The sequence below is a fragment of the Triturus cristatus genome, chromosome 4_1, assembly GCF_964204655.1.
Source record: "Triturus cristatus chromosome 4_1, aTriCri1.1, whole genome shotgun sequence".
Lineage (NCBI taxonomy): Eukaryota > Metazoa > Chordata > Amphibia > Caudata > Salamandridae > Triturus > Triturus cristatus.
This window is the reverse complement of record NC_140585.1, coordinates 101,823,314-101,836,575: the sequence shown is the minus strand read 5'-3', so window position 1 is coordinate 101,836,575 and position 13,262 is coordinate 101,823,314. Positions and strand designations below refer to the sequence as shown.

General features: G+C 56.4%; 1 protein-coding gene across 4 annotated transcripts in view; it reads left to right on the top strand.

The window, feature by feature from the left end:
* Nucleotides 1-3,229, top strand: part of LOC146839650 (uncharacterized) — a 230,749-nt gene extending 227,520 nt beyond the window's left edge. For 3 of the 4 annotated variants that reach the window (XM_085651738.1, XM_085651737.1, XM_085651736.1), the window contains one exon: nucleotides 292-1,487. In XM_085651738.1, coding sequence (XP_085507864.1) covers nucleotides 292-1,362 — 1,071 coding nt within the window. In that variant the 3' untranslated portion in view covers nucleotides 1,363-1,487. Of the gene's footprint in view, nucleotides 1-291 lie in introns of all 4 variants that reach the window. The other variant, XM_085651735.1, reaches the window with a different exon arrangement.
* The last annotated feature ends 10,033 nt before the right edge of the window (nucleotides 3,230-13,262 follow it).

The window sequence follows — 13,262 nt, the reverse complement described above, 5'->3', positions numbered from 1 at the left end:
AACAGGAAGTACAGTTGAAGCAGTGCAGCTCAGGCACCTGCTGCCAACACTAGACTCAAACTGAGATGGATCCTGGACTTTTGAGTCAAAAGAGAGCAGGGAACCTCACCCACAAACCCCCGGGGCAGCCACCTGCCTCCCAGGCCCCTAGCAGAGCAGTGGAAAGAATCACTAATGTTACAAATGAACAATGTTCAAGTATGGAGGAGAGGAAACAATGTAGCGCTCTAACAAAATGTCTACTTAATGACACTAACTCTGGGAACTTGTCTGTTTTTATTCTCCCTTTAGATGCGGCGGACGGACCGAGGCGTGCCTTACTTTGAAAAAGCGCTTCTGGACGGGTACCCCAAGTTGAGCGCTCAAGGCCAGTGGCTGGAGGAGGCCTTGAAGGCTGACAGTAAGGCTACGAAAAAGTTCCGTGACTTTTTTAAAGTATTCAAAGAACAATTTGGAAAAGAAATCAATGACTCGATACCGATCGCTGTTCATGAAATGTTGGCCGAGCTCGGGCGCTCAGTGGGGTATGTGACATGGCCAGGGGTCCCATCAAAGCATCCATCCGCCACCTGCTTTGTGCTAAAAGATGAATTTATCATCACCAACCATCACGTGATCCAGCAAATAGTAGGTGTGGGCAACACCCAGGAAGAAATGTGGTCGCAAACGATTAGGGAACGTGCCAGGATTCATTTTGTGCACACACATGGTGTCCCTCCCGATAAGGACAGGGGCTGGTTTTCTGTTGAAGCCTTGACAAAATGTTATGACAGCGATCTGGATTATGCCATCCTGCAGTTGGAAGAGAAAAAAGGAATCCCTCCTGGGCTGGCAACAACCATTCCTAACAATATACCAAACGACCTCATCTATATCATTGGCCACCCAGAGGGTGGCGCCAAGGCAACTGACACCTGCAAAATCATCCCCTACCCTGCTGATGTGTTTGAAATGAGGCTCAAGGAAGGGGCCCGCCTCCTCTGCCATCCAGCCAACTGCGCAGGCGTGTTTCCTCAAGGAGATTTTAATTGCCTGCATTTAATGAGTCGACGTTATTGCGAAACACCAGGTGAGGAGTTTCCAGAACTTCAGCGAGAAGACAAGCTGGCGTATGACACCTCCTTTTTCTGGGGCGCTTCCGGTTCGCCAGTGTTCACTAGTATGGGGGGTCTGATAGCCTTGCACACTTGTGGATATGTAGGAAAATTTAAATGGAGGCCAAAGCACCTCCTAGAATTCGGCACCTTCATGTCTGCAATCCGCTCACATGTTGAGAAAACAGACGAGGAGTTGCACGATAGATTGTTTTACGAAGAGACCAATGTTCCGATGCAGGTTGACGAACTGAAAGAATTACTGTAATCAGACATGCCAAGCCTCCCGATTCCGGCGGGAGACTACCGATTTCAAGGCTAGTCTCCCGCCTCCCGATTCAAGCATCCCGAAACCCGATTCCTCGTGGTTTCATCTGACAGGGCTTGGCATTGTGTAACCCGCTGATTCTTCCAGCAACAGTCAGAGTGGCGAGGCAGGGGCTCTAGGAGGGGTGAAAAACCAACAAAGCCTCATTCACATGCAAATGGTCTAACCTGTGAAGTACTGGGGGGAGGCTGTGTGGGTGCCCGGGAAGCTGTCTCAGCCTGGACTGACACACAGGGGATGGGGTGCATGCACTGCCAGCAGCCTGCCAGGCCAGTGCACAACTCTTGCATCACCCTCTCTCTGCCTGCCATTGCGCTCCATGCTTCTGGAAGGTAATACAAACGTGCATTCGCGTTTCAAATGTCCGATCCTGCAGCAGCGCACTTCCAAAGCCCATAGAATGACAGTAACCCGATTCAAGGCCCCATTCTCCCGATTATTTTTTTTAAATCTCCCACTTTGCTCTTCTGAAATGTTGGCATGTATGTGTAATCACCTCGCCCAAAGGCTTTAGGATTTGTGCTCTTTTATCCAAAAATAATTTCTTTTCTTACAGCCCAAAAGATATGTATTACAGCAGTGCAACAATTGTTAAAAAATAAGTGCAAAGGCCCAATGTTTTTATACAAACCCGCACCCGCACAGCAGAATGCTGTGATTGTCATAGTGACCACACCGTCATCCGCTCCACTCAACACGTATGCACAGACATCACCCAATGATTACACTGACACATTTGTTATGGGTGAAGAACTGCTGCAGGTTTATTTCATACAACATAAGTATGACGATAGAGTGGGTTATCTTACGGGCGATCCAGGGCCCCTCGCTGCTCCGCCCGCCTTACGAGCCAGCCAGCACGGTGGGTCGATGCCCGGCAGTGCGGCACCTTTTCCAGATCCCCCTTTGGATCACGTGATCTGTCTAATACTCCCGCCCCCTTTAACGGGGGTGGAGCGTGTTTTGGCACACCCCCGGTTGGTCAGGCCCCCCAACCGCCCGAAGGACTAACGGGGCGCCGTCGCGGTCTTCCCAGAACCTCCTTCGGCTCCCGGACCTTGGCTCGGGCACCCTTACTGTGCCGGACGGAGGTACCCTTACTGTACCGACTGTCGCAGAGGTACCCTTACTGTACCCTTCTGCCTCCAGATCGTCCTGTAACTCCGCCACAGCTCTGGGGAGGCTCCCGTCGCTGCCAGAGCCCCCCCTTCCTCCCTTCGCTGTTATTGATGCCCTGCCCCTGCGAGCGCCTCTTGCACATCCAGCAGGAACATGTCCATCCGTACCCTGGACAGATGTACCCCATCAGCCTCATAGTACCCTTCCACCTTCTCTTGGATCAACGCATGTCTGATGAAACCCATGCCCCTGTGCTCCATGAATTTCTGCATGGACCTATTGACCCTCCTGCGCGACCTATTTACTGCAGCCGGGGACCTGGCTCCCCTCCAAGTCCTGTGGGGGATGATCTCCGACCACCACAGCTCACACGGACCCAGTGCCTGACTGATGGCTGCCATGTCAGCTTGCATGGACTGTAGCAGAGCCCTCCTCCCCCTGGCAACCAGGTCATTCCCCCCAAGGTGCAAGATGAGGACCGACGGCTGGGCCCCCCCGGCCGCCAGGCGCTGTTCGATTGTGCCCCGTGCTTCGCTCCATCTCATCCCCGGGGAGCCCAACCATACGAACTGAGTGTTAACGAAACTCTGAGACCAGTTCCTGTGCGCTGCCCAATGTTCCAGCCTTGTGATGTAAGAGTGTCCCATCAACCATACCTGGTGGCCTGCCAAATAAAACGTTGAAGCAGCTTTAGGCAGTTGTTATATTTATTTGCACACAACCCTCTTGGGGTACACACGTTATGGAACACTACTGTAATGTACATTTACTTTGTATCTATATTTCACACCACGCCTGAAGGAATACCACGGCCTCAAGGCCGGATATATCTTTTAAAACAATCGGAGCTCCAACGCCCCACACCCTTAACGCCCTCTGGACCCATGCCAGCCTTAGCTGCAGAGGTGGCGGCGCCAATCCGGAAAGAGTGGGAGGAGAATCTGCGCCCACTCCCTGCCAAACCCCCCTTGGCAAGGGCGGCCCCCAAGATGCGGTCAAACTGAAACCTGGTGAGGGGAGCCCCGTCTGCATGTATCAGGAAGGGCCCCGGGGCCGCTGGGCGCATGCCCAAGTACTCTCTGACTGTATGGACCGGGCAATACCTGGTGTCCCCCAGTGCTTGTAAGACTACTGTCGTTCCCCTCCCTCCCTGATCCGTCTTGGATTTCCGGATGCGGAGCTCCAGTGCTACATTCAGACAGACATCTGCTAGTCAGCGCTGCCCCAGACATGTCGACCTTGGATTTCGCCACCAGTTCGCTAACCCTAAAGGCCCCGAAGAAGGCCAGGCAGAATGCCGTTGCGAAGAGCCTAGCTTCGAACGGGGAGTGGGTAACCAGGGGAACTGCGTCTAGAATGTGCTGCAGGCCAACGAATTCAATGGGCGCCCTTGTGTCCGGTTGTCTGACCTCATCCCTGGCCCACACCTTCAGGGCCGCCCTGATCATGAAAGACCCCGTTGGGTCGACTCCCCAATCTAGCCTGGTGTCGTGGTGCACGGCAGCCAGATGACCACATGTCCATGAGTGGCTTTTGCCGTTCTCCTTGGCCCACACTACGAAGCTCTCTACTTGTTCCTTGCTCTCCCAGGCTTGTCCACCTAGCGCCTCCATTACTGCTCTAAATGTCGCTAGCTGGGAGCTGTACTTCCTCTGTGTCGCCGGCGCCAGGGACCTCTCCCCCATCTTCCTCAGTCGTTCCCCCACCATAGCAGACGCCAAAGGGGTGCTGGGAATGGTGTCATCTCCGCCCTCGCTCGTGGCCATGCCTCTCGGAACCGGAGCTACTGAAAGCGAGAAAGAGCGTCAGCTGCCACATTCTTGACACCCGCGATGTGCCGCGCCCTAAACTCGATGTTGTTGCGCAGTCCTGCCTTCACTAATTCCCTAAGCAGCTTAAAACTAGCGGGCAAGGGGCGGTAAGGCCGTTTATTGCATGCACCACCGCCATGTTGTCCGACCAGAACACCACTTTCCTGTTGCTTAGCGCTGCCCGCCATAAGTGCAGGGCTACAAGGATGGAAAAGAGTTCCAATACTGCAATATTGCTCGTTACTTTCTTTTTCCGCCACGCATTCGGCCACCTCATTGCACACCATTCCTCGCCCAGGATCACGCCAAAACCTTCCCTACCCGAAGCGTCTGAGAACAGGCAAAGCTCCTGGCTTGCTATCCAAGGGGCCCTCCAAATCACTGTACCATTGAAATCGATGAGAAATTCCGCCCATGTCGCTAGATCTGCCTTCAAACCTGAACCCAGCCTTACAAAGTGGTGCTTCTGTACTGCATTGGCCGTGGCCCCCCGCCAGCCTCCGTGAGAATACCCTGCCAACTGGTATCACTCTAGCTGCGAAGTTCAACTTGCCCACTAGGCTCTGGACAGCCCCTAGGGTCGCTTTGTCCTTGCCCAGCAGCTCCTGGATGTCCTGCTGCAAGTCCTGAACCTTATCAGCGGGGAGCCTTGATTCACCTTTAACCGTGTCAAGCTCCACGCCCAAAAAGGTCAGGACCTGCGCCGGCCCCTCGGTCTTACCTGGGGCAAGGGGAACCCCTAGGTACTCAGCCATATCCTCAAAGCGCCTCAACCCTGCCGCACACTCTCCTGTTCCTGCCGGGCCAAAAAACAAAAAATCGTCTAGGTAATGGGTCACCTGCGTGATCCCATGGAGGTCAGCCAATGCCCACTGAAGGAACGAGCTGAAGGCTTCGAAGTAGGCACAGGAGACTGCGCACCCCATTGGCATGCAGCAGTCGTAAAAGAACTGCCCCGCCCATTTGAAACCCAGCAGATGTTGGCTGGAGGGGTCGACCGGCAGCAGGCGGAATGCAGACTCAATGTCCACCTTGGCCAGCCATGCCCCTTTTCCAGCTCTTCGTATCATGTCAATGGCCATGTCCAGTGAGCAGTACGTCACTGAACATGCCCCTTCTTCTAACCAGTGGTTCACTGAATTGCCCTCCGGGTATGATAGATGGTGGATCAAGCGATAGGCGCCCTGCTGTTTCTTTGGTACCACCCCAGCGGTGAAACCACGAAGTGGTCGAGAGGAGGGCTGCTGAACGGCCCCACCACCCTCCCCGCTGACAACTCCTTTTGTATTTTTTGGGCTACCACCCCGGGCAGGTCCCTAGCTGACTTTAAGTTCAATGCGTCCCTGGACACCAGTGGCCCCTTGTATGGTATCTTAAAGCCATCGATGAACCCTCCTGCTAGCATGGCTCTGTCTTGTACCAATGGGTAGCGCCTGATGAGTGGAATTAAATTATCCATGATGATGGGGGAAGGGCCCTTGGAGGCCTCGGGGCGCTGCGTGGGGGTGCCAGGTGTGCGTGGGGTGGTGGTGAGGTTCCATGGGGGGGGGGGCACTGGTACTTGTGGCCTCATTGCCGTTGAGTATCTGCTCTGTTGTGTTGGCTGGGGTGGGGGGCGCCCTGGCTAGAGTTCGCTGGATGCTGTGCACCACACTTGCTGTAGCTGTGTGTGAATTTGGATGCCCTGCCCCAGGTGCAATTGCCCCCGTTGTATAGCCGGCATGTGCCTGAATTGAAGCGCCTGAAGCCTGTCTTCTGCCCTCTCCCCCAGCCCCCCCAAAAGGACTGCTTGAAGGGGCGCCTAGGAAACTGATCCCTTCTCCTGCTTTCTGTCTCCCCCTGCCCTTTGTATGACTGCTCCTTCCCCTCCTGGGTGGACCGACACATGTGTTGAACCCAGAGTTGGATCTCCTTCTGGTCCCACCCCAGATCCGGACATATGGCCATTCTCTTCCGGAAGTTCTGATCATAATAAAACCAGCCCAGCCCCCCAGAACGCCTAGCCTCTTCCTGAATTGTACTGGCATATTGCATGAGGGACTCACTCTGGTCTGGGAATTTCTGCACAACTACTGCCGCTAAGATGTTGAATGCTGCCGTCCAGTTCTCAATTGTCCTATCTGGCCAGCGTTGGTATCTGATCTTTTCATCCTCCTTCCGACCCATCTTTCTAGTGTCCGTGCCTGCCGAACCGTGCATAAGCAGTGTGAGAATATCTATGTACTCCCGCCTCCATATCCCCTCCTTCGCGGCCTGCGGTACCTGCCACGCCAGGGAACAACGGCCTGATGCCAGTGGTGCCTGGGTGACAAGGGGTCTCGGAACCTCCCCTGCACCCCCCCCTGGGGCCACGGCGGGCTGGGCCGGCTGCGCCGCCCCGCTCCCCATGCTGGGGTTCAGGGCAGCGTTAGCGGTGGCCGGACCACTTGCTGGTGGGGTGAGTGTGGTAACCGGTGCTCCACCGGTAGGTACGACCGGTGTTGTAGGTGGGGGGGCTAGCACTCCCTGTGGGTGCCAGCACTGGGGCCCCCCCTAGCTCACCAGTAGGTGTTCCCAAGGTCTGGCCTGCCCAAACTTGGAGCACAGGCGCCTGTGCTGCCGCGGTCACCGCCGCTGGTGTTTCCTGCGGCGGGGCAGATAAAGCGTCCAATCGACCCTGGAATACAGTCATGAGGCTCAGCATGTGGTCCATGGCCTTACCCATTTGCGCAATGTCCTTGATGCCCGTGGCGGAATCATGCACCACCGGTGGTGCAGCACCTGGCACGGTGTTACGTGGCGCCGCCGCCTGTCGTTTCTTGGCCGGAGGGGCCTCCGGCATGTCTTTGTTTGTGGGCTTGTGTACCCGGGTGGACCTCCAGGGCTCCGCCCCCGAAGGGCCGGGGTTACCCTCAGAAAGGGGCGATGCGACCACCACGCCCGAGTCGTCCTGCCTGCGTGCTTCGATAAAACCCTGCACCCATGCCGGCCCCTTCTCTCTAGCGATCGCCATGAATTCTTCCCACATCCCGTCTTGCGACGCGCTCGTCTGCGTCTCGTCAATCGTTGTTTCCTGAGAGAACAGTTGACTCGGAGTCCCGATATCATCCATGTGCGCGTGGCTCTAACCCTTGCAGGTCCCAACTTGTACTTGTGCCCCTTAGCACCTTTCCCGTGGTCTCTGGCTCCTTAGTGCTTGCAAGCTATCCCCCAGGCGATCTGTTAGGGGAGAGAGAAACGTCGTTAGCCTGGCGCAGCGCCCCCCACCCAGGGATGCGTCCCTGTGCTGACCACGCAGCCACTACTTGGTACGTGCAGTCCAATCTGCTCTATGTGGCGCGGCTTATGAAATGTTTACCCACCAGTGTGTTGTTTGTGCTACCTGCGTCTGCTTTTTAGCAATGATGCCTCTACACCTATGTCCTCCCACCGTAGCACGCACCTCACCATTGACTTGTAACACACCGCCCGCTACCTCCTCTTGTATGGCCCGGATTTACCTATGCCTCATGCCCCAGCAACCTCACCAGCACACTGCCCCCTAAATTCTGCATATGCGGTGCAGCTGGTAGCATAGTAAATTCCATCACCTCTGTTACACTACACGCACTCTGAATTTGTGAACAATGGAGGGCGCAGGCCGCTGCTCCCGCGTTCTAACCGTAGTATCCTATCTTGCCCTGTTCGCCTTGGAGGCACCGCTCTAAAACTCATGGTTGAGCGAGCCCGGTTTCAGGCATGCCTGAGACAGGCATGTGCCGGTGGGCCACTGAACTCTCGAGAATCTGGCAGGTTTGTGATACCGTTTGCCAAAATGGCCCCAACCCTCGAAGCGGTTCACCCTTAGGACCTAACGCTAGCGATGCAGCGATACCGTTACGTTGCACACTCATCTATTTGCCACTCCTGGCAGCATGGCGGTGATCTGATCTCACTCGAGATACACTACCGGTGAAATATCTAACCGGGCGGCCATGTTAGATGATGTATAAATGGCGAACCGGCGGGGGCTGCCTAGGTGCGAATTGAGCTACCAACTGTGCAAAGCCATGTGCAGTGCCATGCCACGCCGCGCTCTGCCGGCGATGGGCACCTTGTTGCGTGTCTTGCCCCATGCCATGAGCATATCCCCGCTATGGCCGCTCACCTGGGCTCGTTGCGGCGCCCGCTCTTATGGCGCTGTTCTAAGCCTACATATACCCGCTCTGGCCTCGCACCCTACGCAGCACTACCTAGGAATCTTGATGAATTGAGCTACCCACTGTGCAAAGCGTAAAACTAGCCGGGTCTAACAATATTGTCAGAGGGGTGTTGCAGCAAACCCCCCTGGCCTCAGGAAATGCTTCGGCCTTCTCTGCGGTCACCGTATCCCACAGTATACCCAAAGGGGCCGAGCTGTGGACTTCCAGTCCCACCCCAGATGACCACGCGTGACCCTTCTGCGTTCCTAAACCGCGAGGCCCGCACTGTGCTGGTGTCGAGCACAGCCTGCAGCGCCATGCCACGCCGCACTCTGCCAGCGATGGGTGCCTGGTTGCGTGTCTTGCCCCATGCCATGAGCATATCCCTGCTATGGCCGCGCACCCAGACTCGTTGCGGCGCCCGCACTTACGGCGCTGTTCTGCGACTACAGCGCCCCCCTGGGCCTATGGCGGCGCCTAATTAGTGTCCCTGCATCCGCCCTTGAGAGCAACGCCTGTCCCCAAACCCCGCACGCAACCCTGCCGCCCCGCGCCCTTGTGCTACCACCTCCGCCCCCCCTGTGGTGTCCGACCACAGGGCCCCTCTACGACCTGGGCTTAACCCAGGGACGGGGCCGGGGGGAGGCAAGAGCATGGACATACCGTAGCAATGTTGACGACGGCGCTGACGAACGGCTGGAACTCGCGCGGCACAGGTGTGTACCCCAGGAAGCAGAGGGCGATCTGAGGGGCGGAAAGGCTTAAGTAGGGCCTCGCCCCGCCCAGCACCAATGGCCGGCCCCCCCAGCTATGCCTATCGAGGCCTCCCCTCCCCCTTGGCCCGGCCTCTCGGGAGAGATGAAAACAAAAAGGGGGGGGGGAGGAGGCTCCGTCGGGTGGCCACTAGAGGGCTGCCCTGCTGATGTCCCCCTGCGTGGGACGCGGGCAGCGGCATTCACAAGCCTTTGCTAGTTTTTTGGGGCATGGCAAGTGGCCGACCAACATGACTAGCATTTAAGCTCGGGCGGACTTTGCTCATGTCTATCCCACCTTCCAGATCCTTGCACCCATCTGCCACCATCTAAGACTGGGATGTGGGAGACTCTCAGACAGCATTGGCATGTGCCGCCAGCAGTAGCCCCAGAGTGATGTGCTGTCCGGCCTTCCCCTGTGGCCTACACAGCTCCTGCCACTGCGGTGCCTTACTGAGCAAACATTCCTGACCTGATGAGCAGCCTAAGATCTTCCTGGCCTGAGTGGGGCTGCTACTCTGTGACTGACTAGCTGGACACCCACCGTGCTTCTGACCCCCTCCCCGTTGCTGGCCTTTGATGACCTGTGGAATGCGGCTTGCCGCACTCCTGCGCTTGACTGCGGGTGCACTTGGTGGCCGGGCCGATTTCCCTGGGCCCTGTCGTTGCTTCTGCTGCAGAGTGGGGGTGAAGCTAGGGCCTCTTCATTATTGGGGCTCCCGCAGTGAGACCGTTGACGATGTGCACAATGGGAGCAGAGGGGGCGCTGCCTTCCTAAGTGCCTGCAACATCAAGTTAACAATTGGTCAGGAGTCTCCCCAGAGGCCTCACGATGACATGAGCCATGGGTTAGCCTGAGGAGCCGGCCGCCTGGCTGTGCTGGGCCGACCTAGTTGCCATCAACGCTACCCACCTCTTGCACCCCCTCCCTCCTCCAGGTAGTTTGGTAGTTTGGTGGACTGCAGTCACTCTCTGAGTGCCGTGGGTCATGGAGCCGCTGGGGGCTGTGAGTGCCCCCCATTCCTGCACCTATGGCTGGATTTCACCATTGTGCGGCACTCTGGGGCCATTCTCCCTTGTGCAGCTGGACTACTGGGCCTGTTTACAGTTAATCACCTCCCACACTCACTGGGCCTCTGCCCCTCCACCTACTTCGCTGGAGACCCTGTTGATCCGGTGAAGGTCTAGGTGTCACCCCACAGCTGTGCTGCTGCTTGGGGCAGCTCTCATCTCTGGCACCATCCCAATCCTCCTGCAGTGTGTCTCGCCCTGTGATTTCACCATAACACTTCCCCTTGCCCTGTTACTAGGATTTGCTCCACTTGGGCCCCTATGGTGTAAATCTTCCTTCCTCTGGTGAGGTGTCCATTACCTGAAGGCCTGCGCAAGATTGTGCAACACAGCCCAGTGGAGAACATGCCAAGTGCGCATGACTGTTTGACTGGCCTCAGAGGGTTGACGAAGCCGTCATGTGTAGTTGGGGAGGGACTGCAAACTACTCCTGCTCAATCTGGCGGCAGCAAGCCTAGCCCCACCCGACCTGGCTGGAGTTCTGCAAAGAAAAATAAAATGATAATAACTTCTTGTTATTATCGTTTTATTTTGCACTGCTCAAAGAGGAGCTGCGCACACTGCCAAGCATCAAATGTACAGCAAACAACGGTTGACTTATGCCCTCACAGTCATCCCTCTTGCAAAACATCACGTGTACGGCAAGCAACAGGTGACTTACCCCCGAACAGTCATCCCAAACCAAGCATTAATTGTACAGCAATGAATGGGTGAACTCTACCCCACACTTCATCCCAAACAGAAAGGCAACTAGTATACAGTAAGCAACGGGTGACTTATCCCCTCACAGTCATCCCACACATCTCACAGGAAAAGGAAAAGGTCCAAAAATAGAACTGCACAAAATTGGGTGCACATCCATTCCCCAAGAACGATTGGACATCTCATAACCAGCCAGCTGGTTCACTCCCGACCTCCGTGAGTCCAGACGCACCTGTAGACGACTCGAGAAGAGAGGAACAACAAAACCCCGGAAACCCACGCAACCACACACCACCTTCTCCCTAAATCCACACAGAAAACAGCCCTTCAAAACAGAATCCATGCCAACGCGCACAACAGTAAAGAACCCTTCATCAAGGAGTTCGCCAGACCCAGCAGTGAGACCACGGATGTCCCCCCTCCCAAGAACTCTGTGACAAACTCGACACCTACTTCCGCCACAAGATCAGACTTATCTATGACAGATTCGATACCCAAGACCCTGTCACCGAGTCCGACACCATCGCACCCAACCACACCGCACCCAAACCTACGCTGTCCAACTGGACCCCACTCACCACAGACGACACACTCAAGACTATCCACTTTAGAGCCCCATCGGACCCCTGCCTTCACTGCATAATTCATAGAGCAGCCATTGCCTCCGAACTCCAGCGCACCATCAACTGCTCCATCGAGACCGCCACCTTCCCAGACGGCTGGAAACACGCCAAGATCACCCCCCTGCTGAAAAAGCCGTCCAACAACTCGACAGACCTCAAAAATGTCCGAACCAACTCTTTGCTCCCCTTCCCAGCAAAGGTCATAGAACAGGCCATCAGCTCCCAACTCTGCACATTCATCGATGTGAACCACATCCTGGACATCTCCTAATACGGCTTCCAAGCAATCGAAGCAGCAAGACCACACTTCTCACTGCCATTGACGACATCCGCGTTCTCCTCGACCTGGGTGTAATGGCAGCTGTTGGAGCCGGCCTCGTGGCGTGGTCCTGTTCCCCCTCGCTAAGCCGCACGAGGTCCCATGCACCTCGGGGCTCCTCCATTTTGGATTGTACGTGACTCTACGTAACCACCTACGTGACCCCGCTCCACCCGGCCTCAGTCCCAGCGAGGCCCGACATCGAGGCGCCAACCCCTGGCCCGGGGGATACCACGTGCCCCCTTCCCACTCCCGGCGGAGGGCAGTATCGATGGGACCCCCAACCGTCCTTCCACACCTAGGTGCGATCGCCCCACAGCTCTCTGGGGCCTGGCGCCTCTCCTGCTGGGCGTCTGGCCGCTCCCTACCTGGCCTCTCCGCCCCCCCGGGCGCAAGGGTCCGGACATCAAAGGGCTCCAGACCTATATCTGGGGCGACCCGGCAACAAGACGACAGTTGTATCCCGGAGTCAAGAGCCCTGCTGATCAGATCGCGGCTGACCCTACGGAGAAAGACTCATCATGAAACCACACTCTGAGCCCTGCTGACGACGTCGCGGCTCCACCGTGCTTAAAGACCTTCACGAACCTTTGGGGCCCTGCTGACGCTGTCGCGGCCCGACTTTGTTGAACGTACCATCAGAGCCCAGCTGACCTCGTCGCGTCTCGACCGAAGCAGACCTACCACCGGAGCCCTGCTGGCTGTGTCGCGGCTCGACCCAAGCGGAACTACCACCTGAGCCCTGCTGACGCCGTCGCGGCTCTCCACGTCCGAGCTGCTTTGAGACCAGCACGCAAGGTCTGGCGCAGAGCCTTTCCGTACCTGGCTGGTACTAAGACTGTCCCGCTACCCTATCCCGCCAAGGACATTGAGACTCTTACCGGATCCCTCGATCCCACTGTAAATATTGAATGTGCTACTATTGATAAAGAACCAAGATAAGTAACTGATACGGAGTCCTGTGTGGTGGTGTTACTGGGCCTAGTACGATCATAGGAGAAGGACCTCTCCTCTGAGGCTTCTCAGCGGCGCTCGGCTATAACTTTGTGGTAGGAAGGTGCCCCGGAGTAGTCCCCCCGACTCCCCGGTGGTCCTCCCTCCAACATTTGGTGGCCAGCGACGGGATCCGAGCCAGACGCAATCGTACAGGCGAGTAACGCACCCACTACCTAACCAGACGGAAAAAGAAAGGGAACCATGGACAGCCAAGAAGCAACCGTGGCCGCAACCTTCCAGCCGGAAAGGCTGGAAGAATACACCCACAAAGAACTGAAACAATTCTG